At 40.3% G+C, this 26,233-nt stretch overlaps 1 protein-coding gene across 1 annotated transcript; it reads left to right on the top strand.

The window, feature by feature from the left end:
- Positions 1–284: 284 nt before the first annotated feature.
- SPATS1 (spermatogenesis associated serine rich 1) lies at positions 285–25,798 on the top strand. Its single transcript, XM_036766211.1, has 7 exons — positions 285–458; positions 4,935–5,082; positions 10,767–10,885; positions 12,459–12,614; positions 18,784–18,904; positions 22,871–22,933; positions 25,492–25,798. The coding sequence occupies exons 1-7, from the start codon at positions 413–415 to the stop codon at positions 25,640–25,642; spliced, it is 804 nt and encodes a 267-aa protein (XP_036622106.1). The 5' UTR covers positions 285–412; the 3' UTR covers positions 25,643–25,798.
- Positions 25,799–26,233: the final 435 nt, after the last annotated feature.

Here is a 26,233-nt window from a genome sequence, read left to right as displayed (position 1 = left end):
CTTTTCTTTTTCTTTCTCTTAAGTAGCGTCCTCAAACTGCATCACACTCGAGTGGGCACAGAAGCCTGGAAGAATGGGAAGGGGACAACACGTTCTGAAGGTGTCTGGAGAAAAACAAAAGGACAAAGGGAACTTCTAGACAAAGGGAGCTTCCACTACAAGTGGAAAGGAGAAAATCCCTTGCGAAGCAGCCCCATCTCCTTGCCATGCTCCACGCTCCGCCTCCCCCCCCCCCCCCCCGTGAGAATACAGTTAGTACCTCCCGTAACCCGGAGACCAGAGAACGCTGCCCTGCTTCCACCAGGGAGGGGGAACGTGGAAGTCTCTTGCTTTTCCGGGGTTCTCCACCTTCCTCCAAGCCTCAAGCTGGCCTGGCTCTAGGTCCCTTGATTCCAACAGATGCCATAAAGTGATGGAGCCCAACGGATCAGTCGTTGTGGAGGGGGCAAAGGAGAATGGTAGGAAGACTTATGAAGGACAATTTGGGGGTCATGGTTGGGAATGAGGGGTGTTGGGGAAGAGGTCGGCAATAGGTTAATGCAGACTCCAGCACTTAGTACATTGCCTGCAACACAGTAGGTGCTTAATAAATGTTTATTGGTTGACTCGTTCATTGATGGTAGATCTGTAAGTGATTATTGAGGGAAATAAGGGATGTATGGGGGTGCATCTCTAACCTCTTGAGAATGAAGGTGGGGACGGACCCCTATCAGATCGCCTAAGGAGGTGGGGAGGGGGCTCCAATGGAGAGATTTCTCTCCTTGCCCATCTATCCTCCACAGGGCTGCCGAATGAATATTTGGCATTAAGTCTAATCATGTCACTGGGGCAGCTAGATGGCTCAGTGGGTAGACCCCTGATCCCAGAGTCAAGAAGACCTGCGTTCAAATCCAGCCTCCAATACTAACTAGCTGTGTGACCTTGGAGGCAGGTAGGTGGCTTAGTGGTTAGAGTGCTGGGCGCGCCATCAGGAAGACCTGAGTTCAAATCCAGCTTCAGACACTTACTAGCTGTGTAACCCTGGACAAATCACTTACCCTCTATTTGCCTTATCCCACTGGATAAGGAAATGGCAAACCACTTCCATATCTTTGCTAAGAAAACCCTATGGACAGGAGTGGTGAGCTATGGTCCACGTGGTCACGAAGACTCAGATATGACTGAAGAACAACATAATCATGTCACTCCCCTGCTCAAGAAGCTCTAGTGGCTCCCTACTGCCTCTGGCATAGAACCAAAAACTCCTTTGTTTAACATTAAAATCCTCCACAATCTGCTGGTAGCCTTTCTTTCCAGGATGATTGCACATTACTCTCTCTTATATACCGTGACCCAGAAACGCTGTGCTATTTGCTGTTTTCAGTAGTTCACCTTCTCTCTTGCCTTCCTGTCTTCACCCAGGCTCTTCCCCATTCCTGTAATGCTCTCCCTTATCACCTCCTGTTCTTGAAACCACCAGCTCCATTTAAGGTTCAGCTCAAAGACTTCCTTCTTCAGGGGGCCTTTCCTGTTTCCCCCAGTGTTTCCATCTGCCATCATCACTGTGTATTTATTTACCCTGTATTGACTTATCTGTGAACATTTATCAATGGAATGGAATGCAAGGTGCAACGGAATGAGGACATGAACTGTCTTACTTCTGGAACAACAGTATTCTTAGAAGCACAGTGACGGATGTAGAGTAGGTACTTAATAAATGCTTGGTGATTAGTTTGATCGATGTGAATCTCCCCAGGGTAGCATTTATGTTCTATTATTGATCAGTGGAAAGGGAAAATTGAATGATTGGCCTTAGCTCTGCAAGATCTAGGGTTAAAAGGTTAGAATCTAGACACTTTGGCTTATCTTTCTTTATTCATTCTGGCAGCACTCCAAGAGAGATGGGGAGGAGGTAGGCATGAGATGTTCTTTTTAGTTGGGAAATTGAAGCAAGAGCATCCATCGTCCTTCTGCACTTTAGATGGTGAATTCCTTGAGAACAGGGCTTTATGTTATCTTTGGTACATTCTCTGTACCTAGAAAGTGCTTCATAATTTTTTTTTAAGAAGTTGAACTGGGTGTGGCTGTGAATCCGTATAATCCCTTCCACTTGGAGAAGGCTGAAGCTGGTGGATCTCTTGAGCTCGAGAGTTCTGAGTTGCAATAGGGCTAAGACAATTAAGTATCTGAGCTAAGTTTAGCACCAATATGGTAAGCCCCCAAGAGGATCAGGCCCATGAGCCCATGATACCAATGGGGGATGCACTTCTAGCATGGGTGAGATAGGGAGACCCAGTATCCAAAAAGAAAAAGTCGAATTGGATACCCAAGTATGGCCAAGGTTCAGTCTTCAGTCCTCTTCTTTCTTTTTGCTCAAGCCCTCATAAATTGCATTTACTCTCATAGCCTAGCCCTGTTATGTGGAGGGGGTGGGGGGAATCCCAAATCTATATTTCAAGTCCTGATCTCTTTCTTGCACTTCTGCATCTGAATGTCCTGCTTTTGACTAAAACACCTTCTCTCTAAAACCAAACTCCCTGTTCCCCACCCTACTTACACACCCCTGTCATTGTTCACTCCTTTCCAACTCTTCATGACCCCATGGACCGTACTGTCCGTGGGGTTTTCTTGGCAAAGATACTAGAGCGGTTTGCTATTTTCTTCATACATCTTGCTCCTCCCAATCACCTGCCACTCTTGACCTTCCTAATTCTGTCAATGATAGCATCCATTTCCAAGTCACTAAGCAACCTTGAATTATTCTTAATTCCTTATTTTTCCACATGTACACACACACACACACACACACACACACACACCTCAGTCAGTTACAAGGTTTCATCTTTCCTAGCATCTCTTCTGAGGCATTAAGACACAGTGGACAGGGCACTGGACTTGGAGTCAGGAGGACTTGAGTTCCTACCTCAGATAATAGTCATGTGACCCTTGACAATCCACTTAATCTGTGTCTCATTTTCCTTATCTGTCAAATGAGTGTGGTGGACTCCATGGTTCCTTTCTCTTTTAAATTCTGTGATCTGGATTCCATTCTTTCATCTCCATGCCCCTTGTCGTTATTCTAAGAAGCCCCCATTGCTTGTCATTTGTACTACTGTAGAAGCTTTCTAACTGATCTACCGGCTTTCTGCCCCTCCTTCCTTCCTCCCCACCATCAGTCCATTTTACAAACCTACTGTGTGAATCTTGGATTCAGTAATAGAGTGTGGGAGAGAGGTATAGAGCTGGTATAGAACAATAGTCACTTAGAACTGGAAAGACATTGGAAGTCAAATTTTACAGAGGAAGAAACTGAGGCTGAGAGACGCTATGTGACATGATCATGATGACATGTAGTAAGGACCTGATTCCAGGTCATCTTTCTACTACATTGCCACTAGAAACACTTTTTGGGGGGAGGGGGTCTAGAACTGTGATTTCATTGGTATATGGGGAACCCAGCAAAGAAACTCCGCCTTTGAATGCATATGGCACCTTATCTGCAATTTACAGCCTTAGACAGTTGCCTGGGGCACTGAAAGGTCAAGTGAGTTGTTCTGACACAGCCGGGAAATATCAGAGGAAGGGAACTTGAACCCAGGTCCTTCTGATCCTCAGTACACAATGCTGTCTCTCATGAACAGCCTTTTCTTAAATACACTTAATCCATCTACATAGAGTAGGAACCATGAGAGTGGTGGATGAGCCCATTAGAGGACAGAACATAGAGAGAAGAGGACCAGGAAAGGAGCTTGAAGAAAGACCAAAGTTAGTGAGTCAGAGGAAGAAGAGAAGCTGGTAAAAGAGTCGGAAAAGAAGGCAGAAAGATAGAGATAGCAAGGGAAGGTGCAGTGCCACAGAAGTTAAGGCAGTGGTTGTTACAAGAGGGCTCTATGGGGGGGAACATGATAGGAGTGCACTTTTTTTTTTAAGAAAGGAGAAAATTTAAAAGAAGATAGATAGGTATCAGAGTGGAAAGTTGGAGACTGAGAAAAGGCCTTTGGATTTCCCCACGAGGAGGTCTTCAGTCCTGGAGAGAGCCCCTTCAGTATAGATATAGGGGGAGGAGGGAGGAATGGAAGAGTCCTGAAGAAATAGAAGTGGGGACTGTCATAATAGTAATGATAGGTAACATTTATATAGTGCTCTATGGTTTTCTGAGTGATATATACATATATGTATAAATGATTTTTAATATATTGACATGATTATATAATGTGTATATATATATATATATATATATATAAATAAACAAAATATATATGCATGGGGAGGTAGGTGGTGCAGTGGATAAAGCACTAGGCCTGGAGTAAGGATGACCTGAGTTCAAATCTGGCCTCAGACATTTCCTAGCTGTGTGACCTTGGGCAAGTCACTTTACCCTTTTTGCCTCAGTTTCCTCATCTATAAAATGAGCTGGAGAAGGAAATGGCAAACCCCTCTAGTATCTTTGCCAAGAGAACCCCAAATGACGTCACAGAGAGTCAAACATGATTGAAATAACTGAACAACAGTAACAAATATGTGCATATACATAAAGAAACACACACACACACACACACACACACACACACACACATATATATATATATATATACATATTTATATTTGAATCTCACAACAATTTTGTGAGGTCAATGTTATTATTATCCCCGTCTTACGGATGAGGAAACTGAGAAAGAGATGTTAAGTGACTTGCCCAAAGTCACACACCCACTAAGTCAGGATTTGAACTCAGGTCTTCCTGACTCTGAAACCCCAGCACTCCATCTATCGCGCTATCCAGAAGCAGCGTAGACTGCTCTTTTGAGAAGTGTTTCAGTGAAAAGAAAAGAAGGAAAGGCAAAATATATTTTGTAATTAGAGCTTGGCCCTTCCCACGTTAGTTGTGCTTCAAATACTGAATGGAATGCTGTTTTTGAAAATGCAATTAAAGGATTAGAAATATGTTGTGGCAGGTGCTAACGGCGATGGCGGTCAGGAGCCTAAGGAGCAGGGCCCTAGGGCAGTAGATGTCAATCCACTTCCTGTTCCTTCGTCTGCTGCTGAATGTGATGCTTGTCCCTGCTGTCTTCCGTATCACCTCCAAAGAGATGCTCCTCCTGAGTAAGAGTCTGATAAAGATCTATGAACCATTTTAGCCTAATAGAGCTAATAGCCTACACAACTCATATTCATACAAGGGGGGGCTGGTAAATGTTTAACAACTGGCTTTTGGGGGAAAATGTACCCACTACACACTTTTAAATTTAATATGCATTAACATTTTTTCCATCACTTTCTTAAGTTGAGATAATCAACAAAAAAGAAATCAAACCCTGATTTAGAGTATTTGTCAATTTCTGCGATATAAATCCTCATACTGAAAACTGAACAGTTGGCTCCCCTGATCTAGTTCAAATTGGCTCCAGCAGATCCCTACTTTTACATAGTAATACCCTATTTCTGTGGCACTTAGAGATTTACAGAGCACCTTCCTCACAACATCCCTGTGAGCTAGGTAGCATGAGCACTGTCATTGTTCAGTTATTTCAGTCATGTCTGACTCCGTATGACTCCGTTTTGGATTTTTTTTTTTGGCAAAGGTACTGGAGTGGGTTACCATTTCCTTCTCCAGCTCACTTTATAGATGAGGAAACTGAGGCAAACAGGGTAAAGTGACTTGCCCAAGGTCACACAGCTAGGAAGTGTCTGAAGCCAGATTTGAACTCAGGTCATCCTTAATCCAGGCCTGGTGCTGTATCCACTGCAACACCTGGCACAGACCTGCACAACTTGGCAGTAGGTAGGGGCCAAAATTAAAATAGGCCGCAGAAAAGATACGACTCTTGCTCCTCTCAGACTGGAGACAAACCATCATCGATCAGATGGTTGGTTGCCGTGCTTCACTTGACAAACAGGAGAGACCGTACAGTGGTACATGATAGACACAATAGTGACTGGCAGAAAGCGGGTTAAGCAGGGCATGGACAAAGCGCTTGTTAGATCTTTACTTTCTTTTACATCCTCTACACTTTTTTGTGAGCAGCCTGAAATCCTTTGGCAGGCTGCAAGCAGCCTGTAGGCCGTATGTTGTGCAGGCTTGACCTAGCATAAGTATCGTGTTCCCCATTTTAGAGGTGAGGAAATTGAAAATATTTTAATATTTAACATATTTATCTTAAATATATTTAAACTATCTGCATGTAGTTGAAGCCTTGCAAGTAGATGAGTCTTTTAGAAAACAGAATATAGAGAGAATCAGACCAGGAAAGGAGCTTGAAGAAAGACCAAAGTTAGTGGGTAAGGGGAAGAAGACAAGCTAGTAAAAGAGTCAGAAAGGAAAGCAGAGAGATAGGGGGAGAAGCTGAAGTGTCACAGGGGTTGGACCAACTTCCCATACATACTCACTCTAACTCTTAAAAGCTAGAATCAGGGGATGCCTCCTTAATGCTACTCTTCAATCCATGGTGATGTTACAGAGTCAATAAGTAGGGTAATAAGGAAGGGTAAAGGTGATCTGGGTGCAGGGTGAACTGCAAGCCAATTATACATTTTCAGTGTATTTTACCCCTCAGAAATCAGCAAATTTACAAATCAATGCCTGATTGATTGTTTTGATTGTCTAGAATCTAAACTATTTCTACAGCACTTTGAGATTTAATTTGAATCCAAACGTCACAGATCAAATCCCCTTAATAGAAGGATTTGTTCTGTAAAACTTGGACTCAGTCAAAAGGCTGCACCCAAGGACCCAAGGCCTCGAGACCACAGGTTCCCCACTCCTGGTAGACTTAAGACAGTGATGGAGACAATGTTAATAATGTAGAATAAACTTATCTTGTATCGTGGTATGGTTTTGGAGGGCTGGTTGCTAAACGTTCAGGAGCACACCCCTGACTAGAATCAAGGGGTGGGAAGGGAAGAAAGTGAAACCAGGGAGGAAATAATGGGCTTGGAGAATACTGAGGGCTAGACAAACATTACTCTCAAGTACTCCCCAAGCTCTGGATCACTTGGGTTTTCCCTGAGTGTTCTGTTTCCTCTGGAAACTACATGGCTCAGAATTCATTGTCTCGGATATCAAATCTGTCCAGGGCTGATTGTCTCCTCAGCCCACGGAAATGCTGAGGTCCCTCCCATGAAGATTGGCTCTCAGACCCAAAGCACAAACTCTCTTCGGTCTTGAAGGCTCACAGGAGTATACTGACCTTTGCCAGCTCCGGTGCTGTCTCTGATCATCCAAGAACCATTAAGGAATCTGGACCTAAAGTACTGAAAAGCAGTTAGGGATCCATTCTCCTATTCCATCTCAGGACTAATTCATGCTCTCCTTTGAACTTAACCTTTCTTACTTTATTTCTCTGCCTCAAGACTAATTGGCTAACATTTTTTGAGAAAGACACTGACTCATTATCCCAGAATGCCAGCCACATTCAAAAGGACAAAGCTTCAAGAGTCTATACTTGGTGGGTGTTCTTTGCCCTTCTTAATCACCCAGCTTCCATAATGACCCTACACAGGACTCACAATTCCTTCACAAATACTTAGGGGCTGGATCATCTTCCCAAACTCTAACTCTCAAAAACTAGAATCAAATTAAGTGTCCCGATGCTGCTCATCTCCAAGGAGATGGGGCTGGGGTGGGGTTGTCCTGTTGCTACTCTCATATCCATGGAGATGGGAAGGGTCCAGGAGGTGAGGTACAAATCATCCATACCAGGGCAGCCATAAACTTTCTTCCAGTGGACTCACAATTTGCCTGCCTTTCAGATCTTGTGAGGACAATGTCATTTGTCATTTAAAAAAAATTCTTGGTTAACACTGAGCATAATACCTCACACATTGAATATGGAGTCAGTTAGATAATATAGTGGATAGAATTCTGGATTTGTAGTCAAGAAAACTTGAATTTAAAGTGTAGCAGGGGCAACTAACTCTGAGTGGAGAGAATGTGAATTTTGAGACCTGCTGATGTGGAGTCTCATGTCTTATTCCTCAGTGTCTTTTAAGTGCTTTTCAATATAAAACCTTATTTTGGCAGAAAAAAAAAAAAGCCTGAGTTCACATCCTGCTGCAGAATCTCACTGACTATGATCCTGGGCAAGTCACTTACCCTTAGCATCCTTATCTATAAAATAATAGCACCTACCTTGCTAGGTTGTTGTGAGGATCAGATCAGTTAACATAGTGAAGTAGTTTTCAAACCTATATAAATGATAGTTCTTATTAATAAATTATTATTCAATCAAATTATCATTGAAGCAAACAGAGTTGACATGTTACCTCTTCCGATGGCTATGTGAACTTGGGCAAGTCAAGTCATTGTACTGATTTTTCTCAATTATAAAATGAGTTGGACCAAGTGATTTCTAAGGTTTCCTCCAGCCTGAACATTCATTCATGCAAACATTAACTAATTCAACAGATTTTTATGAATGGTTAGTAATAGTCCCTAAACGGGCTGTGCCAGATTGTACTAAAGAACCCTAAATTGGGTGGGGAGGGAGGCACAATGCAACGCTAAAAAGAATTTAATCTATTAGAAGGCAATGATGAGCCATGTAGATAGATAATTATTATACACAGACTATAATAAATTCATGAGAAGAGAGGAACATGTTAGATGAGATGAAGATGAGACCACTTCCAGCTGGAAGGATCAGAGAAAGCCAAACCAATATTGACTGTGACAGTTTCCACCTGGATGGTTCTGATATTGCCAAGTAACATGCTTCCCATTAAAGGGAAATGTTTATTTGGAAAATTCTTCCCAGAGAGTTATTTTTGGGGGGAAGGGTTAGAGCTAACCGTCTCTAACTTTAAGTCTACTAAACTCAACTAGCTCACATACGGGAAACTTAGTTAAATAACTAAGATAGTGACATCTGCAAATAAATACTCTGCTTTCATTAGAGGAAACACTCATGGACACTTCCATAGGGAGATTCCTTTGGGAGATCCGGTAGGAAACCCACCTGAAATTAATTTTGTAATTGATGATTTAAAAAACAATAAATGAGTAATTAGAATAAAGTCATTTACATGAGGGAAAGGGAAATTACTATGGTGCTATGTAATATATTTTTGTACTTTTTCAATCAGGCAGCTAGATGTGGCAAGTATATAAAGCACTGGGCCTGGGGTTGCGAAGACTGGAGATCAAGCCTGGCTTTAGACATTAGTTGTGCAACCCTGGGATTAATTTTAACACTTAATCTCTGTTTACTTTAGTTTTCTCAACTGTAAACTGGAGATGCTAACAGCACCTACTTCCTAGGGTCATTGGGATGATCAGATGAGACGGTCTTTGTAAAGGATTTGGCACAGTGCTTGGCACATAATTATTACTATTAGTGTCCCGGGCATAGCACTGACTGCCTCACCCTGGTTATGGCTCTCCTTTTTTTTTTTTTTTTTTGGAGGGCCAGAATTGAATAAGGGATGCTTGTTTCTTAGGTAAAAGAATCATGATTTTTAAAAGTCAGGTAAATTAGAAGTTCATGTGTTCCTTCTAATTTTCTTAAAATGAGAAGATAATATTGATCAAGGTTTTAACCAAATAGTTTAATCTGTGTTAGTTCTGGATTTAGTCACATCCGCTCAGCTGCCTCATTTCCTGTCTGCCAAAGTACATGCTGTGGTGATAAAAGGATGGTGGGATTTACAGGTAGAAAGAGATTTAGGGATCAATTAGTTCAACACATTCATTTCACACATGAGGAAACAGAGAGAGAGAGAGAGAGAGAGAGAGAGGCAGAAGAAAATCAGTTTGACAACTGAGTAGAGGATAGACTGGAGTGGGGAGACACTTGAGACAGGTAGACCAACTAATTGGCTGTTGCAATAGTCCTGGTGAGAGGTGATGAGAGACTGCCCCAGGGCAGTGGTAGTGTCAGAGGAGAGAGAAGGCTGGGGAAGGTAGAAAGAACTGACACTACATAGAGGCACTCAAAGGATACTTGATGAAATTAATGAAAATAGCCCATCTTTTTTTTTTATAACTAATTTTGCTGTCTCATCTCCCTTTTGTATCCATTGTCTAATTTAATCCTCAGAATGGACCCTGTGAGTTAGGTGGTGCTAGCATTATTCAGACTCCATTTTGGGGAAACTGAAGGTAAGAGGGGTTAAGCGACTGATCCGAAGGTTACCTAGCAAGAGTTCTGGACAATCTTATGATTATGTCATTCCATAATATTCGTGCAGAATTGTATATAATTATATAATATTTATATACAAACAGAACTTTACTGAATAATACAGGTTTATGTAATATGTACATTTATATCATATAATAATGTAATATATAAATGCGCACAATATATTTTATATTATAATGTGTGGCATAAATTTATATGATATTTATATTCATGATATTGTAATTTGATATAATTTATATGTGACATATTATGTTATATAAATTTGTATAATATTTTTATATTATACAAATTGATATAATGTTTATAGTTATTGTATGTTAAATTTATGTATGATTTCTATTTATTATGTTATTACGTTATATGAATTTATGTAAATATCTTGACAAAGTACTTCCCCAAGGGTTGTTGGGTTGGGGAAAGAGAAGCACCTTATAAACCTTGAAGTGCTAGAGAGATGTGAGCAATCATTATTACTGTATAACCACTGAGTTACCAAGTGGTAGAGTTTGGCCTCATTCCAATCATAGGGATAGGCACATAAGTATGAAATGAATTAATTAGCTCCAGTTTATTTCCCATCAGAGCTCACTGCCTCCTGATCCATCCCGGCACAAAATCATATCCGAGTCCTTTCTGCTTCTGTTGTAGTCATCCTGGGGCTGATGCCAAGCTGCAGCCCCACCCATCACCTTCCATGCAAGTGCTTGATGATGCTCGGGTAGCAAAAGTCAGAGAGAATGAATATCCAAAGGAAGTCATCCTGCTTGGTGAGCGAAGTCAAAGACTGGGCCTGTGCCCTGAAAGTCCCTGGAAGGAGTACACTGTGGGAGGAGCTCCAGTGGGGGGCGGGGATTTCTTGTGTGGGATCTATGGCCTGCCTGACACTCCCCCTTACATCCCACCTCCCCCACAAAAAACCCCAAACAAGACAAAGCAAAAATGTCGATGAGCAGTTTATTAGAGTGGCGGCTGGCAGTGCGCTCAAGGAGGAAGAGCCCTGGGGCCAGTTACAGGGCTTTTTAACCTTTCTCGTGTCATGGACCCCTCTGGTGAAGCCAGAAGAATGCTTTAAAAATTACAAAACAAAATACATAGGATTACAAAGCAAACTAATTATGATGACATAAATGATTTCTACATTATATAAGTATATAACGTGTAAATATGAATGTATATATTATATACAATATACTATATAAAACATTAATTTATATAATATCCAAACACAAATATAAATTTATATAATATTGCTATATAGTACATACATTTATATTATATCAATATATTATGTGAATTTATAAATATGTAAATGTGCCAAATATATTTACATATAAATATGGAGATCTAACATAACAATACATTTATGTATTTATATATACAATATAGAACATTTTTATAAGCTTATATGGATATAAGAGTTATAAATATTGTTGTTCATCCTTCTTTCTTGAGGAGGACCAATGGCATCACAAGGATGACGTCTTGACTTTTGAATGAATTGGATTTAAGTGAGGCAGAGTTGTTAGCCTCACTCTTTCCTCCAGAGTCTGATGGCTCTGGATGCGATGGGTGACCTTGGCCTTTCTAAATTAAGGTCTTTCTCGGGCCTCACTTTGAGTCAATGTCCTTTCAGTGACTAAGGGCTAGGTAAGAATTGAGACAAAAGATGGCCTAATAGCAATTATTTTAGTTTCTGGCTGTATACTTTGAGAGTTTTCCCTTCCCAGATTGATATTATAAATATAACATATAAATACTTAAAATATAATTACAATAAAATGTTATTTTTCCCCATCCTAGTTCATGGACCCCCTGAAATCTATCCATGGATTGCTTTGGGGGGGTGTCTTTAGCCCCCAAGTGAAGAATTCCTGGTATGGGATGAGTTCCCAGCTTCTTTTGCCGCTCCAGAGTATCCCTTCATGCCGTGTAGCTGGTCTGAAGTGAGAAGGAAAAATAAAAAGGATTTTTTTGTGGCTTTCCATTTTTCTTTTTCTTCCTTCTCTCTCTCTCTCTCTCTCTCTTCTTTCTCTTCCTTTTCTTCCTTCCTTTCTCCCTATGTCTTTCTCTCTTTCTTTTAAAAGATGTTTTGTCCTTACGTTGCAATTATTTACAGAAGCAAAAACAAAAACTTCCCCCTTCCCTTCTTCCTACGCCTCAAAGCTTACAAGGATCTGAGGTAGGTCAAAGAAAGTAATCACCTTCCTTGCTAAAGCTGTATAAGCTATTGAATACAGTTAAGAATGCCCATTCAAGTAAAGTTCTTGAAAATTTTTCTTTTATTATTGAATGATATCATAAGCACTGTTTATAGCTGGATTTTCTTATGTCTTTCCAAAGATCAAAAGGGTGCAGAATGGAGTTTTTATCCAAGACACGGGCATCTTCATACCTATCATAAGGGAAAAAAGTGTCATTTCAACGGTGTCTTTCGTGCGTACCAGAGGTGTTCAACAGAGATAACATTGGACAAATGCTTTGGGAGAAAAAAATATGGTAATTCTCTCCCCCATCCCCATTTTTCTCAGTTCTTCAGTATCTTCCTCCAATGAAGACTACCTTGTAAATCTGGACGAAGAGCCTGGAAGGCAATGTTAAGCTTTGGCAAGTTCTACCAAACTGGAAAGGCTTTCAGTATAGCCATGTTGAAAATAATAATAGCTTTCGGGTTTTTAAGGCATTTCACACATTCTATTTCATTTGATCCTCATAACATTCCTGGAGATAGCTGCTCTTTATCGTCATTTGACAGAAGAAGAAACCATAGCTGAAAGAGGTTCATGGAATTGTCTAGGGCCATATAATTAGTAAGAGTCTGAGGCAGGATTAGAACTTGGGTCTCCCCGAGTCCTAGTCCAAGGCCAGGGTTCTTTCCACTATGCCACACATTTGCTGTCTCAGGCAGACTGACTTAGTGATGTTGGGCTGTGTGTCTGTCATACCATGGCAAGCATAGCCAAGTCTGGGTAGGTTCATCACCCAATTGGCCATGGGGTGGGGGTGTGAAGGTTGCATTCTGGTGTCATAATAACTCTTGAAAACTGTCTACTGAGTAATAGTAAGGTTGCAGCCTGTGTCAGTGGGATGAGTATCTACGTGGATGAAATCTTAAATCCTTGATGAACTATCAGTGTGCTAAGAGGTCAGAGGATGTTACTTCCCAGTCCCATGCTGCTTCATATGAGAAGGCATTGCTAATCAATGCAATTCAATTATTTCTCAATGAAATTTTATTTTTTTAATCAACAAATAAAAATCTGTTTTTCCTCCTTCCCAAATCCCCCCATTAAAAAAAGAACAAATATCAAAGCATTTCAATTTAATAAACTTCTACTGTGTACAAAGGACTATGCTAGATGCCAAGAGAGGCATAAGCAGAAGACAGAACCCCTGACCTCAAGGAGTTTATAGTCTAGTAAAGAAGGGAAGGTATGTATACAAATCAATATAACATAACATGGAATGACATAAATGCTTAAAAGAGGTACAAGTAAACTGTGACGAAAGCCTGGGCCCTGAAAAATGGGGAGAATTTTAAAGGGCAAAGCTGGCGGGGAGGTTCTAGGTATAAGAATGGTATGAGCAAAGGCGTGACAAATGGTGATTAACCCAGGCTGTCTGAAACTGAATGATGGTTAGTAATCAGTCAGTCAAAAAGCACCTACTTTTAGTATTTAGTTTTTATTTTATCTATTATATTTAGTTTTTATTTTATTGAATTAATGAATGGAAAGCCAATATTTTATTTTATTTAGTTTCTATTTTATTAACTATTATTTTATCTATTTACTTAGTTTTTAATTTTATTTAGTATTTAGTTATTAAGCACCTCCTTTTTGCCAGATACTATGCTAAGTGCTTGAGATGCAAACAGAAGCAAAGGATAGTTCCTGCCCTCAAGGATCTCATAGTCTAATGGGGGGAAGATACTATAAAAACAACTATGTACATGGGAGATAATGCTGGAAGGGGGAAAGGCAGGGTGAGGCCAGTTTGTGGAGAGCCTTGACTATCAACATGGAGTTTGGTAGGCAATAGGGAGCTGGAAGGTTCAAGCTGCTGTGCAGGAAGATTAATCTTACAGCCATATTTGAAATGGACAGGACTAGGAAGGGAGACTAGTGGCAGGATGACCAGTTAGGAGGTTACTTCAGTTGTCTGTGGAAAGGGCAATGACCTGCATTACAGTGGGGATAGTAGGAAATGGAAAGGGAAGGAGAGGCAACCTGACCTAGTGGAGTTGACCTCAGAGTCAGGAAGACCTCAGTTCAAGTTCTGACTGTCTCTTGAGGCTCTGTTACTTTGGTTAACCTCTCAGTGAGCCAAGCAATTTTCTGATACCATAAATTACATTGAAGGTAACAATCTGCTTTACAGGAAATTCCTCACCTGGGCTGATGAAATCAAAGGAAAGTAGAAGGGGTCATGGATAGAGCAATGCACTTGGGTTTAAAGAGACCTGAATTCAAATCCAACCTCATATACTTCCTAGCTATGTGACCTGGCAAGTCACTTAACCTATGTTTGCCTCAGTTTCATCAACTGTAAAATAGAGATTATTATCGTTATTAGAGATTGGAGATTATTAGAGATTTATTAGAATTAGAGATTATTATTAGAGATTGTTATTAGAGATTGGAGATTATTAGAGATTTGTTAGAATTAGAGATTATTATTAGAGATTATTATTGTTATTAGAGATTATTATTTATTACGATTAGAGATTATTATTATTATTAGAATTAGAGATTATTATTATTATTAGAATTACAGATTATTATTATTATTATGGACTTACCTCCCAGGATTGTTGTGAGGATAAATGAGATAGAATTTGTTAAACGCCTTGCAGACCATAAAAGTACTAAAGTGTTAGCTACACAATGACATGTCTACTAAAAAACAATAAAGGAGAGAATATACACAGGAGACTTGCAGGGGTAAAATTGGTGAGACTTGGTGAACTGATTACATTAGGGCAGGGATGAGCCTGAGGTTTTGAGACTGGGTGAACTGGATAATAGCTGTGTTATATAACAGAAGTAGGGAAGATGGGAGCAGGAGTAGGTCATAGGGGAGAAGAAGATAAATTTCATTATAGACATGTTGGCGTTCTACTGGAACATAACCCTTTCTTTATAAGACGGAGGAAATCAGGCTCAATATGGATTACTTTCAGCTTGGAAATCACAGCACATATGTAGAGACATATTTTTACTTACCTCTGAGTTTTGTAATATGGTAATATGGCATTGAAATCATCACATATGTGTGCTTTTTGTTGGGTATTAATAGAAAACCTTGCTGAAGTCCAAAGAAAAGTATTTCTACTTCACTTACATTCTACTAGCTACAGGCATTAAAATTGCATTTTCCTTTCCACAGCCTGAATTAATTGTTGGTCAGTTGTGTCAGACTCTTTGTGACTCCATTTGGGGTTTTCTTGGCAAAGATAATGGAGTGGTTTGCCATTTCCTTCTGTGGCTCATTTTTACAGATGAGGAAAGTGAGGCAAACAGGCTTAGATGACTTGCCCAGGGTCATACAGGTAGTATCTGAGATTGGCTTTGAACTTGGAAAGATGAGTCTTCTCAGTGGTCTATCCACTAGGCTGCTAGTACTCTCTCCACTTTGCCACCTAGCCATCCATATGAACACTTTTCAGTTCTTTTATGAACGAACTGTTTAATTTTTTTGATCATTTATCTCTTGGGCAGTGTAATGCTTTTTCTACCTGGTAGCAACAAGGGATTAAGTAACCAATGGGGTGGAGCTGTCCTTGGTATTCTTCATTCCTCTTAAAAGAGATTTTAGCTGCTTTTAGGATTTACCTTACATTTTTTAAGAGGCCATCTCTGTGGTAAACAAATCTCACACTTGATCAACAGGGAAAAGCCACAGAGTATGAAGGTGAGATTAGCTCTTGCTAGAGGCACTCTCTAAAGCAATCAAAGGCTAGCTTAAAAGGGAGCTTGAAATATTAGAAGAAAAAGTTGGAAAGAAATTGAGTCAGCGGATTTGGGGCACTAATTAAGGGAAGAGGGTGCCCAGCCTAGCCTATAGGGAGGCTATAGGTGGGCTTGGCAGACCTGGAGCCCTGTGGACATAGCTTTGCATTGATTTCATAGTCTTCTGATCTGTACTTTGGTTTCCTGGTATCAAACTGGACTGCCCTGTCATCATGACAGTAGCATTTTTATTTTATTAGATGATTTTATTTTACTGCTTGTCTTAGAAATGATAACATCATCTTAGGGAAAATGTTCTTAACCTTTTTTTTAAATTATGGATGGGTAAAACCCATAGACTTTTTCTCAGAATAATGGTTTTAAATGTATAAAATAAAATAGCATATAATAACAAAGGAAACCAATTATATTGAAATTCAGTTATCAGAATATTAGAAAGACAAATTCATTGACTCCAAGTTAAAAGGCTATACCTAAAGGAGACAGGGTTCAAAACAAATGAATTCTTAATTACTACATAATATATAATAATTTTATATTATGTGTATAATGTATAATTCATTTTGTTAACATATGTAGGGTGTGTGTGTGTGTGTGTGTGTGTGTGTGTGTGTGTGTGTGTTGCCCATGTCTATTATGTGTGTCCACAAAGGTCTGTCTAGGTATGGCTCCAAGGGAGGCATGAATACAGCATCCTACCCCTCCCCTCCTCCAAGGGAGATTTTGATTCCTGGAATGAGAAACAGAAAATTAGTGCCAGAGGCTAGACATCAGGCTTTCCTCATGGAAAGGGTACCAGTCTAGAGTTTTAACTTTCTGTCTTCCCTAAGTATTGTTAGGCTAGGAGAAATAACGTTTAGGTTCAAGCTATGCTCCAGACCACTATCCCTTAACAGGGAAGGAGTGCCTTAAGCAATATATCCAAGGTTTGACTCCTCACCAAATGCCAGTTCCACAAAGCAGTGAATAGCAAATAAACCCATGTATCTAAGCTGACAGCAAACAGATACCAGAGAAGACATGCAGATAAGAATATAACAGATAATACAAAGAGTGAATGAGCTTTCCACTCAGAGGGAGACATCTCAGCTCAACTGAGAGAATCCTAGATCTAACTCAAGGGGAAATTTCCCCAAAGTCTCTAGTGTAGTGAGCTAGGGATATGATCGAGGTGCCTGGCCCTTTAAGTGTTGGCTCCTTCCCAGAGTCTTTCTCTCCCTTTAGAGGCCTTTCCTTGAATAGAACCACAAATCTCTTTTGAACCTGGGAGCATGGGGAAATGAATTGGAAAATAAAGACAATGTAAAAACAAAATGGTGGTAAATTTGTTTTGAAAGACAAATTATAATAACCACATTTGGTCCCATAGAAGAGAAATGAGAAAGCACCTCCCCTCCTCCTCAGCAGAGGTGCAGAGCATATGCTGTATATGTCAGACTCAGTCGATATATTGGTTAGCTTTGCCAAGCTTTTCCTTTTTTTCTGCCTTTGTAGCAATTGAGATGAGATAGGTCTCTGGGAAGAGGAGGGAAGGATATGTGGGTAAATGTAGGTGATGTAGAATATGAATTAAAAAAAAACCTCAGACTTTGGGTTATATAGTTGAGCTCTTAGGTCTTGTTTCTTTATCTGCAAAATGAAGGAATTTAAGTAGGCTATCTCAAAGGTTCCTCTCAGTTCTACCATTAGGGAGGCAGTGTGTATGGTAGAGAAGGCACTTGATGTCAGCGTCAGAGGACATCTGTTTAAATACTAATTCTGCCATTTACTCCCTGTGTGACTTTGGACAAGACATTTAGCCCCTCTGGGCCCTACCTTCCTCATCTGTAAAAATAAAGGGGTTGGATTAATTGGTCTCTGAGGTTCCTTCCAGCTCTATCTATGCAGGGGTGTGCTGGTAAATGTTTAACAATTAACTTTCCAGGAAATAAAAAAGTACCTATGACATACTTTTATGTTTAGTTGGTATTGTTAATGTTTTCTCTCATCTCTTTCTTAAGTCTAAGCTATTCATAAAATAATACGGCAAGGCCCGGTTTTTATCATTTGTCAATTTCTGATATCGATTTCACACTAAAAAGTTAACAATCGGCTTCCTCAAGCAGGTTTGAGCTAGCTCTAGCGTACCTCTGACCTTATGATACAATCTATGTAACTTTTCTGACTATTTATCTAGCTGTATTCACTCATTCATATTTAACAAATATTCATTATTTAATATTTATCTGACATTTGACAAACATTTATGTATTAGTTAATATTTATTCTGAGAGTAATAACTCTTGGAAGTTTATGACATGCTACTTTGTATCATACTAAACGTGTTCTATTTCCATTATGGTGCATTGCTTAATAAATGTTGAATACATGAATAAATTTCTCCACTAAGACTGTAAGCCCTCTGAGGGAAAACCCTATGACATATGCCTTTTTATCCTCCTTCTGTACTCAGAAGCATGCACATTGTAGGTATTCAGTATTTGTTGTTGATGATGTTGCAGCTTATTAAAAATTTTACCTGCTTAAAAGACTTTGGAAGAGAACAAAGGGAGAAGCAATGATCTTCATATATTTTTATTGTTTCTGGTGGAAAAATATCCATTTTTGCACTTTCAGTTCACATTCAATTGCTCTGAGCTGACCAGTGGTCGATCTTTAATCTTTATGTAATTTTATTTGGGGTACATTACTAATAGACATTGATCCCAGGAATGGACTCCCAGAACTGACTCCTGGAGACAAGGCATATTTGCGTCCAGAGGAATGTCCACACTTTTACAAACATGGAGCAACTGTACCGCCAGTGAATTTTTCAAGGTAAGTTCTAGTACTTTAGTGTTTGGTTTATTTGGTTATCTTTTGTTAGTCCTGTCAACAAGCCTTTTTTTGTGTGTGTGTCAGCTATGTGCTAGGTACTGGGGTGGTGGTGGTGATGGTGGTGGTGGTTGGATTTATATTGACAAGAAATGAGCAGTCCCTGTCCTCTAGAAGTTTAGAGTCTATTAGTGCAAAGCAACATGTAAATAGAAAATTAAATACAAAATATGTACAAAGTATAAATTCTGGGGGAGGATACTAGCATCTGGGGGTGGTGGCGGGGGTGGGGATAGCTAGCAACATAAGCTTCATATAGGAAGGGGCACTGGAGCTGGACTTTGAAGGAAGCTAAGGATTCTGTAAGAGCAGGAGGGAGTGCATTCTAGGCTTGGAAGAAGACTATGCAAAATCACTGAGGCCGGAGACCCGATGTTGTGTATTGGGAACGACCAATAGGCCTCTTTGGTGGCAACATTGAGTGTGTGAAGGAAAGAAATAGAGCCAGAATAAAAGGCTTTTAAAACCCAGTCACTGGAGTTTATATTTGGTAGAGTAATCTAAGGGCCTTTTATGAATAGGGGAATGACATATTGGTATTAATGCACGACAGCTAAGAGAGAGGTAATCGTCATCAAAATTTCAGTCAATAAGCATTTATTAAGACCCTACTATGTGCCAGGCACTGGGCTTATTGCTGGGAATACAAAGGTAGATAAAAGACAGTCCCTCCTCTCAAGGAGTTCTCACAGTCTAACCAGGGGAGACAATATGCAAACATCTGCGTACAAACAAGATATAGACAGGATACGTGGTAACTAAGCAAAAGAGGGAGGGCACTAGCTTTATGAGGGACCTGGAAAGACATCTTGTAGAAGGTGAGATGTTACCTGGGACTTGAAGGAAGCCAGGGCAGCTAGGTGATGCAGTGGATAGAGCACTAGGCCTGGAGTCAGGAGGACTGGAGTTCAAATGTGACCTAAGGCACATACTAGCTGTGGGACTCTGGGCAAGTCACTTAACCTTGTTTGCCTCACTTTCCTCACCTATAAAATGAGCTGGAGAAGGAAAGGGCAAGCCAATCTAGCGTCTTTGCTAAGAAAACTCCAAATGGGGTCACAAAGAGTTGGACGTTACTGAAACGACTGGACAAGGGAAGCCAGGGGGTACAGATGAAGAAAATTCTAGGCATGAGAGATGGCCAGTGAAAATGCACAGAGTTGAGAGTGTCAACCAGACTGAAACCAGTCTCTAACTGTGGGTGGCTGGAGCCCAATGAGGCAGGCTAGAGACTAGAGAGTCAGGAATCAAACACAAGTTTAATTTCAGAGTGAGAGAAATGGCTTGCAGGCAGGGACCCATGTTCTGGGGCCCCACCCCTGCTGGGATGGGGCCTCCTTAATGTGGGGAGATCTCAATACTTTATACCTATGGCAACACAGTGAGCTGTAGGCCTGACAATGATGGGGTAACATAAACGATGAGACAAGCTTGATTCATAACAAGGCTTCATGACCAGAAACAATTCTGGGATTTTGCTGTGATCTCTGTGGCTGAGATCACCCTGAGGTTAAGAGCAAAGGATTGTCGTCATGCCAAACTCAGGGCACGGCTTGCTTGCTGGACCTTAGCTCTGGAAAATGGAGTGTCTCCTAATATCTTGATGAGAGTTTGAATGTCTTGTACAAGGAACAACAAGGAAGTCAGTGTTACTGGATCCCAGAGTACCTGGAGGCAAGGTGTAAGAAGATTAGAAAAATAGGTAGGGCCCAAGGCAGGAAGGCCTTTGAATGGCAAACAGAAGATTTTATATTTGATCCTGAAGGTTATAGGGCAGGTGTGGGGAACCTGCAGCCTCGAGGCCACATGTGGCTCTCTAGGTCCTCAAGTGCTGCCTTTTGGCTGAATCCAAACTTCACAGAACAAATTCTGTGGCCTTGAGGCCGCAGGTTCCCCACCCCTGGTATAGGGAGCCACTGAAGTTTACTGAATTTCAGTTCATTGAAGTCAGACCTTCACTTTATAATGCTCAATTTGACAGCTGAGTGGGGGATGGGCTGGAGACCAAAAGAGATTTAAAAAAATCCATCCAAAAGATTGTGACTTTGATCAAGTCTAATTAGCCATCAAAATCTTAACTCAGCATTGTCCAAAAATAGGGTGGGTTCCTTTGGGAGATAATGAGTTCCTCTTTGCTGAAGAGCAGAGAAGCTGGATAACTATTTGTAGAAAGGAGTCCTGCTCAATTATGGACTGGAAGAGATGCCTCTGAAGTTCTTTCCATCTCTGAGGGTATAGGATTCTATGAAATAAGCATGTTGGGAATATATTAATATATCACTGAAGATATATGTGTGGATCCTTGTCATTTGGAGATAAGTAAGTATTTTGTCCTCATGGCCACCACCCCTCCAAGTCCCTTAAATTTCTAGACAGATTCAGACTATTGACCTTTGATTTCCATTACAAATAATCTGAGCTCTAGTTTGAGCCCAAATTCATTGGAGTAAAGAGATCCAGCTAATCGCAGATGAAAAAAATGAGAAATTAATGAGGATTTATTTTGGAAGAACATGGAAAAGTGTGGTGCTGTGTCTTTTTAAAAAAATTAATTTTTATTAATAGCTTTTGGCTTTATATTGCCTACATTTCTGAATTTATTCCTCCTCACCCCCACCCCCACTCTCCATTCCCAGCCATTTCTTATAACAAAGAATTCCAAAGGGGAAATGAACTAGTCTGGCAAAACTAACCAACACATAAAAAAATCAGATATTTAGTACAATGTTCCATGTGTGGTTGTTCTTTCCATTTGCCAGTATACTCTCTTCGTTTAAAATTTTTTTTGTTTTATTTATATATGATTTCAAGATGTTTATGTAAATCGTGTGTGTGTGTGTGTGTGTGTGTGTTTGCCCACATAGGTTATGTGTATATCCACATAGGTTTGACTAAATGCAGCTTGCAGGGAGTTGTAAAGAGTTATCTCTGGAATCTCTTTCACCCTTCTCCAAGGGAAATTTTGATTCCTGCCCAGAGGGGAGCAGGAGAATGGAGCATTGAGGCTGACCAGTTCTGCTCCCCTTAAAGTGGGGATATCAGACTAGAATTATACCTGTCTGCTCCCTTAAACGTTATTAGTCTAGGGAGAACTGATTTAAGTTTAGGTCGCTTTTCTGGTCCCTATCCCTTAATGGGGAGAGGATTGTACAAAGGCTTGACTGTCTGTACCAAATGGTAGTTACAAGAAGATCATCACAAATAGTGAATAGTGAACAAATCCATTTATCCAAGCAGACTGCATACGGAAATCAGAGAAATTATACAGATTAGAATATACTAGACAATGTAGAGTGAATGGGGAGTAAGGTGTGTGTGTGTGTGTGTGTGTGTGTGTGTGTGTGTGTATGAGAGAGAGAGAGAGAGAGACAGACAGACAGACAGACAGACAGAGACAGAGAGAGCCAGAGAGAGAGAGAGAAAGAGACAGACAGACAGACAGACAAACAGACAGACAGAGACAGAGAGAGAAAGACAGAGAGAGAGCCAGAGAGAGAGAGAGAGAGAGAGAAAATATGAGAATACCCTCCAAGGGGAAATTCATTTTTAGTCTAGCTAGCTGGAAATCAGGGACATATTGAGATCCTGGCTCCTCTTCATGCCTCCATCTTCCCAAAGTCTCTCGCCCTCCTTGAAGAGAGCTTAGAACCAGCTTGTGTGCTAGAGGCAAGAAGAAATCTCTTCTCTCCCAAGGCCCTCAAGAAACACGAACACCAAATAATCAGTCTCTCCATCAAAATAGTCTTATGTAAATGTACCAGGCTGGAACCCAGGGTTACATTTATAAAAATGAAACAAAGTAACACCTATAACAGAATAGAAAGAATTTCTATTTCAGTGAAAACAAATGTTGATCTGGGTGCAGTGCCAATCTTTGCTAATTTTATGGTTGCCTTTCATTGTTTTCAGAGTCCCATATGTAAAGAAAGTAGATACATTTATTCCTCTGGAACCTCTGCCAAAAGAATATCAGTGAGTATTATTACATTCTTTTATGTTATTTATGTAAGCAGATCAGGATGCATGCCCACAATCTGCCCAATGATTTTTTGTTTTTCCAGTCTTTGTTGAGAAGGCAGACGGGTTAAAGGAGTGTTAAAATTTGAGTTACATGATCTGTTTTTTTATTCTATTTCTTCCATTCTGTGTGACTGTAGGTCATTTTACTTCTCAAGGATTCTGTTTTCTCATCTATATAATAAGGGGGATGGACTAAATGATCTCTGAGGTCTCTTTCAGCTCGTAATTGATGCTCCTGTGACTCACCAGGCTTTGGTTGGGTAAGACAATATCATTAGTAAGGCTTTATCATCATTTCCACATTTACCTGCTAAATCTTCAATTAAACTTTGGGGATGATACTTCTCTAAACGACTGAATCTTAGTGATGAGATGTGGCTTGGTAAATGAAAAATTAATTTTAGAGATTGATAAGACTACATTATAACACTTTATCAATTAGGATCATAGATTTAGAACTGGGATGGACCTTAAAGGTCATCTAGTCCAAGCATAAATGAGGAAACCAAGGCCCAGAAAGGTTGTGATTTTCTCAAGGTCCCACGAAGCGACAGCTAGCAGCAGCTAGGTGGCCCAGTGGATAGAGTGCCAGCTCGGGAGTCAGGGCTGAGTACAAATCTGGCCTCAGACTAGCTGTGTGATCCTGGACAAGTCACTTCATCTGGTTTGCCTCAGTTACCTTAGCTGTAAAATGAGCTGGAGAAGAAAATGGCAAACCAGTACAGTAGCTTTGCCAAGAAAACCCCAAATGGGGTCACAAAGAATTGGATATGATTGAACAGCAACAAGGAGGCGACATGAATCCAACTCCAAACAGTGTTCTTTCCACTGCTCTACACTGCCTAGAGAGAAAGAACAGTCAAAGAGTCTTCAGAGGTTTTGATTCTAGGTCACTAGAATTGTCTTTAATTAAAATATAAAATTCAGGATAGGATTTTTGAAGACAGGTGGAAGATAGGTGACCCAGAGAGGTTCAATGACTTGCCGAAGGTCACACAGATGGCAGAGTTGATTCCAGGTCCTCTGACTCTAAGGTTAGCGTTTTTTAGAATTGAGATTAGAACTCAGATCCTATGAGATGATAGGAGATGATGGACAAGATGCTGATAAGTTCAGTTTTGGACATGTTGAATAGGAATTCTTGTGTAACATATGTGTGGGGATTTATGGAAGATAGTTGGAAATTCTGGCCTAGGGCTTTGAGAGAGAGAGGTTGGATACTGAGGATAAAGATTCAACTCAATTTGGCAAACATTTATCAATTGTATATTATACACGAGGCATATGCTAAAGACACAGAGCTAAAAAAGGAGATAGGCCCTGTCCTCAAAGAGCTGACTACTTCTACTTCTCCTCTTCCTCCTCCACCTCCTCCTCTTCCTCCTCTTCTTCACCTAGCTGTCTTTTTTTTTTAAAAAGACATTCTTTCATGATGATTCTATGAAAAAAAAACAACTTAGATGATTGTACAGTTATGTGAATTCAGAACTACTCAAATCAAAGAAAGTGTTGACTTAATGGGATATTCCTAAACATAGACTTTTACCACAAAAATAGGAAAAAGCAAGAGGAGGAGCTTTTTTGGGGGGGGTGAGAGGAGGTAGAAATGGAAGGAGGGAAAAATAGATCAATTTTTAAGACACAGGTGTTTTTTTAAATTAAGGTTGAGGTGCCAGCATGACACCCAAATGAAAGTGACTGGCAGCCAGTCTGGAAATATGGTGATGTGGGGGCTTATAGATTTGAGAGTCGTCCATTCAATATTCATTAAGCAAGCGTGGTATGCAAGGCCACGTAATATGGGGACGTAAAGATTAAAAAAACCTAACCCAGTCCCTGCCTTCTGGGTACTTACAATCTACTGGGGGAGGTGGTGGTGATGGTGCAGAATGTGGTGTGTACAGAGAAGTATAATATAGGTTTAAGTCTTATAAGGAGCAAAGGACAGATCTAGAAGCTGACTCCATGAAACTGTATGGGATGGTGAGGGCATCTATTCAAACAGGACCTGAGCAGTATTAGCCAGCCCTGCTCCAATAGAGCAAATTCAAATACATGGGACCACTTTAGGGGGTTAATTATTTGCACTAATCAGCAACCTGACATACATTTATCAATTGTTATATGCAAGGCATATGTTGAAGATACAGAAGTAAAAAGGAGATAATCCCTGCCCTCAAAGAGCTTTTTTTTTTTTTTTTTTTTTTGGCAGTTGGGGTTAAGCGACTTGCCTAAGGTCACACAGCTAGTAAGTATCTGAGGTCACATTTGAACTCAGGTCCTTCTGACTCCAGAGGTAGTGTTCTGTCCACCGCACCACCATTTAATAGGTGTGGAAACTGAGGTTCTGAGAAGTGAAAGTGACTATCACCAGCAAGTAGCAAAGCTGGGACTCAAATAAGTCTCCTGATTTCAAGTCCAGGGCTCTTTCCCCATCATCATGATTGCCTCCCTGTAGTTGTACAGGTCAATTTTGCTGTCATATAACATGTGGCCTGTTTTTTCTGCAGTGCACCTTTTTCTGAGAGGGAGAAGAAAAAGCAAAAAATGAATGAAATAATGGAAGTGGAAGAACTGGAGGAGTGGAAGCCAGCAGTTCCCTTAATGTCTTGGTTTTTCCCCACTGTACCACCGCCAAAACAAAAAGTGATAACAATCTGAGAAGCATCGGACCCAGTAAGAATAAAGTTTCTTGGGAGATTATGTAAATAAGATGGCAAAGTATGCTCTTGTCACTTGTTTATTATAGTCAGGTTGTCTTTTTTTTAATAACTTGAATTTTATTTTTAAACAATTATTAAAGTGTTCTTGATAGTCTTTGGTTTCTACTCCACAGTCATTTATTCTCTTCCTTTCCTGCCTCTCCTCATCCCTTTCCACTCTACCAAAGTTAATGATCTACCCCATTCCAAAGTCCCCTACCTCTTCACCAAGAGGAGGGAAGTATTCCTAATCACCTGTTCTGGAGATTGGTTATTACAACAATCGGGGCGCAGCTACATTTTAGTCTCATTTTTATGTACATTATTGTAGACATTATTATATATTTTTCTTTGTTCTGCCAATTTCAGTTTCACTTGCCTGGTTTGCCAGGAGGAGAATGGATGGTGGACAAAAGGAGGGGACTAGAGGTATTAGGGAAGTGTGGCATCTTCTAGAAGAACACAGTATTTGAGACAGAGACAATCCAGCTCTTTCTCTCTCCCTCTCTCTCTCTCTCTGTCTTTGCTTCTCTCTGTCTCTCTCTCCATT

This window comes from Trichosurus vulpecula, chromosome 7, assembly GCF_011100635.1.
Source record: "Trichosurus vulpecula isolate mTriVul1 chromosome 7, mTriVul1.pri, whole genome shotgun sequence".
Classification (NCBI taxonomy): Eukaryota; Metazoa; Chordata; class Mammalia; order Diprotodontia; family Phalangeridae; genus Trichosurus; species Trichosurus vulpecula.
Note: the sequence above shows the minus strand (reverse complement) of the source record. Positions and strands in the feature narration are given on the sequence as shown.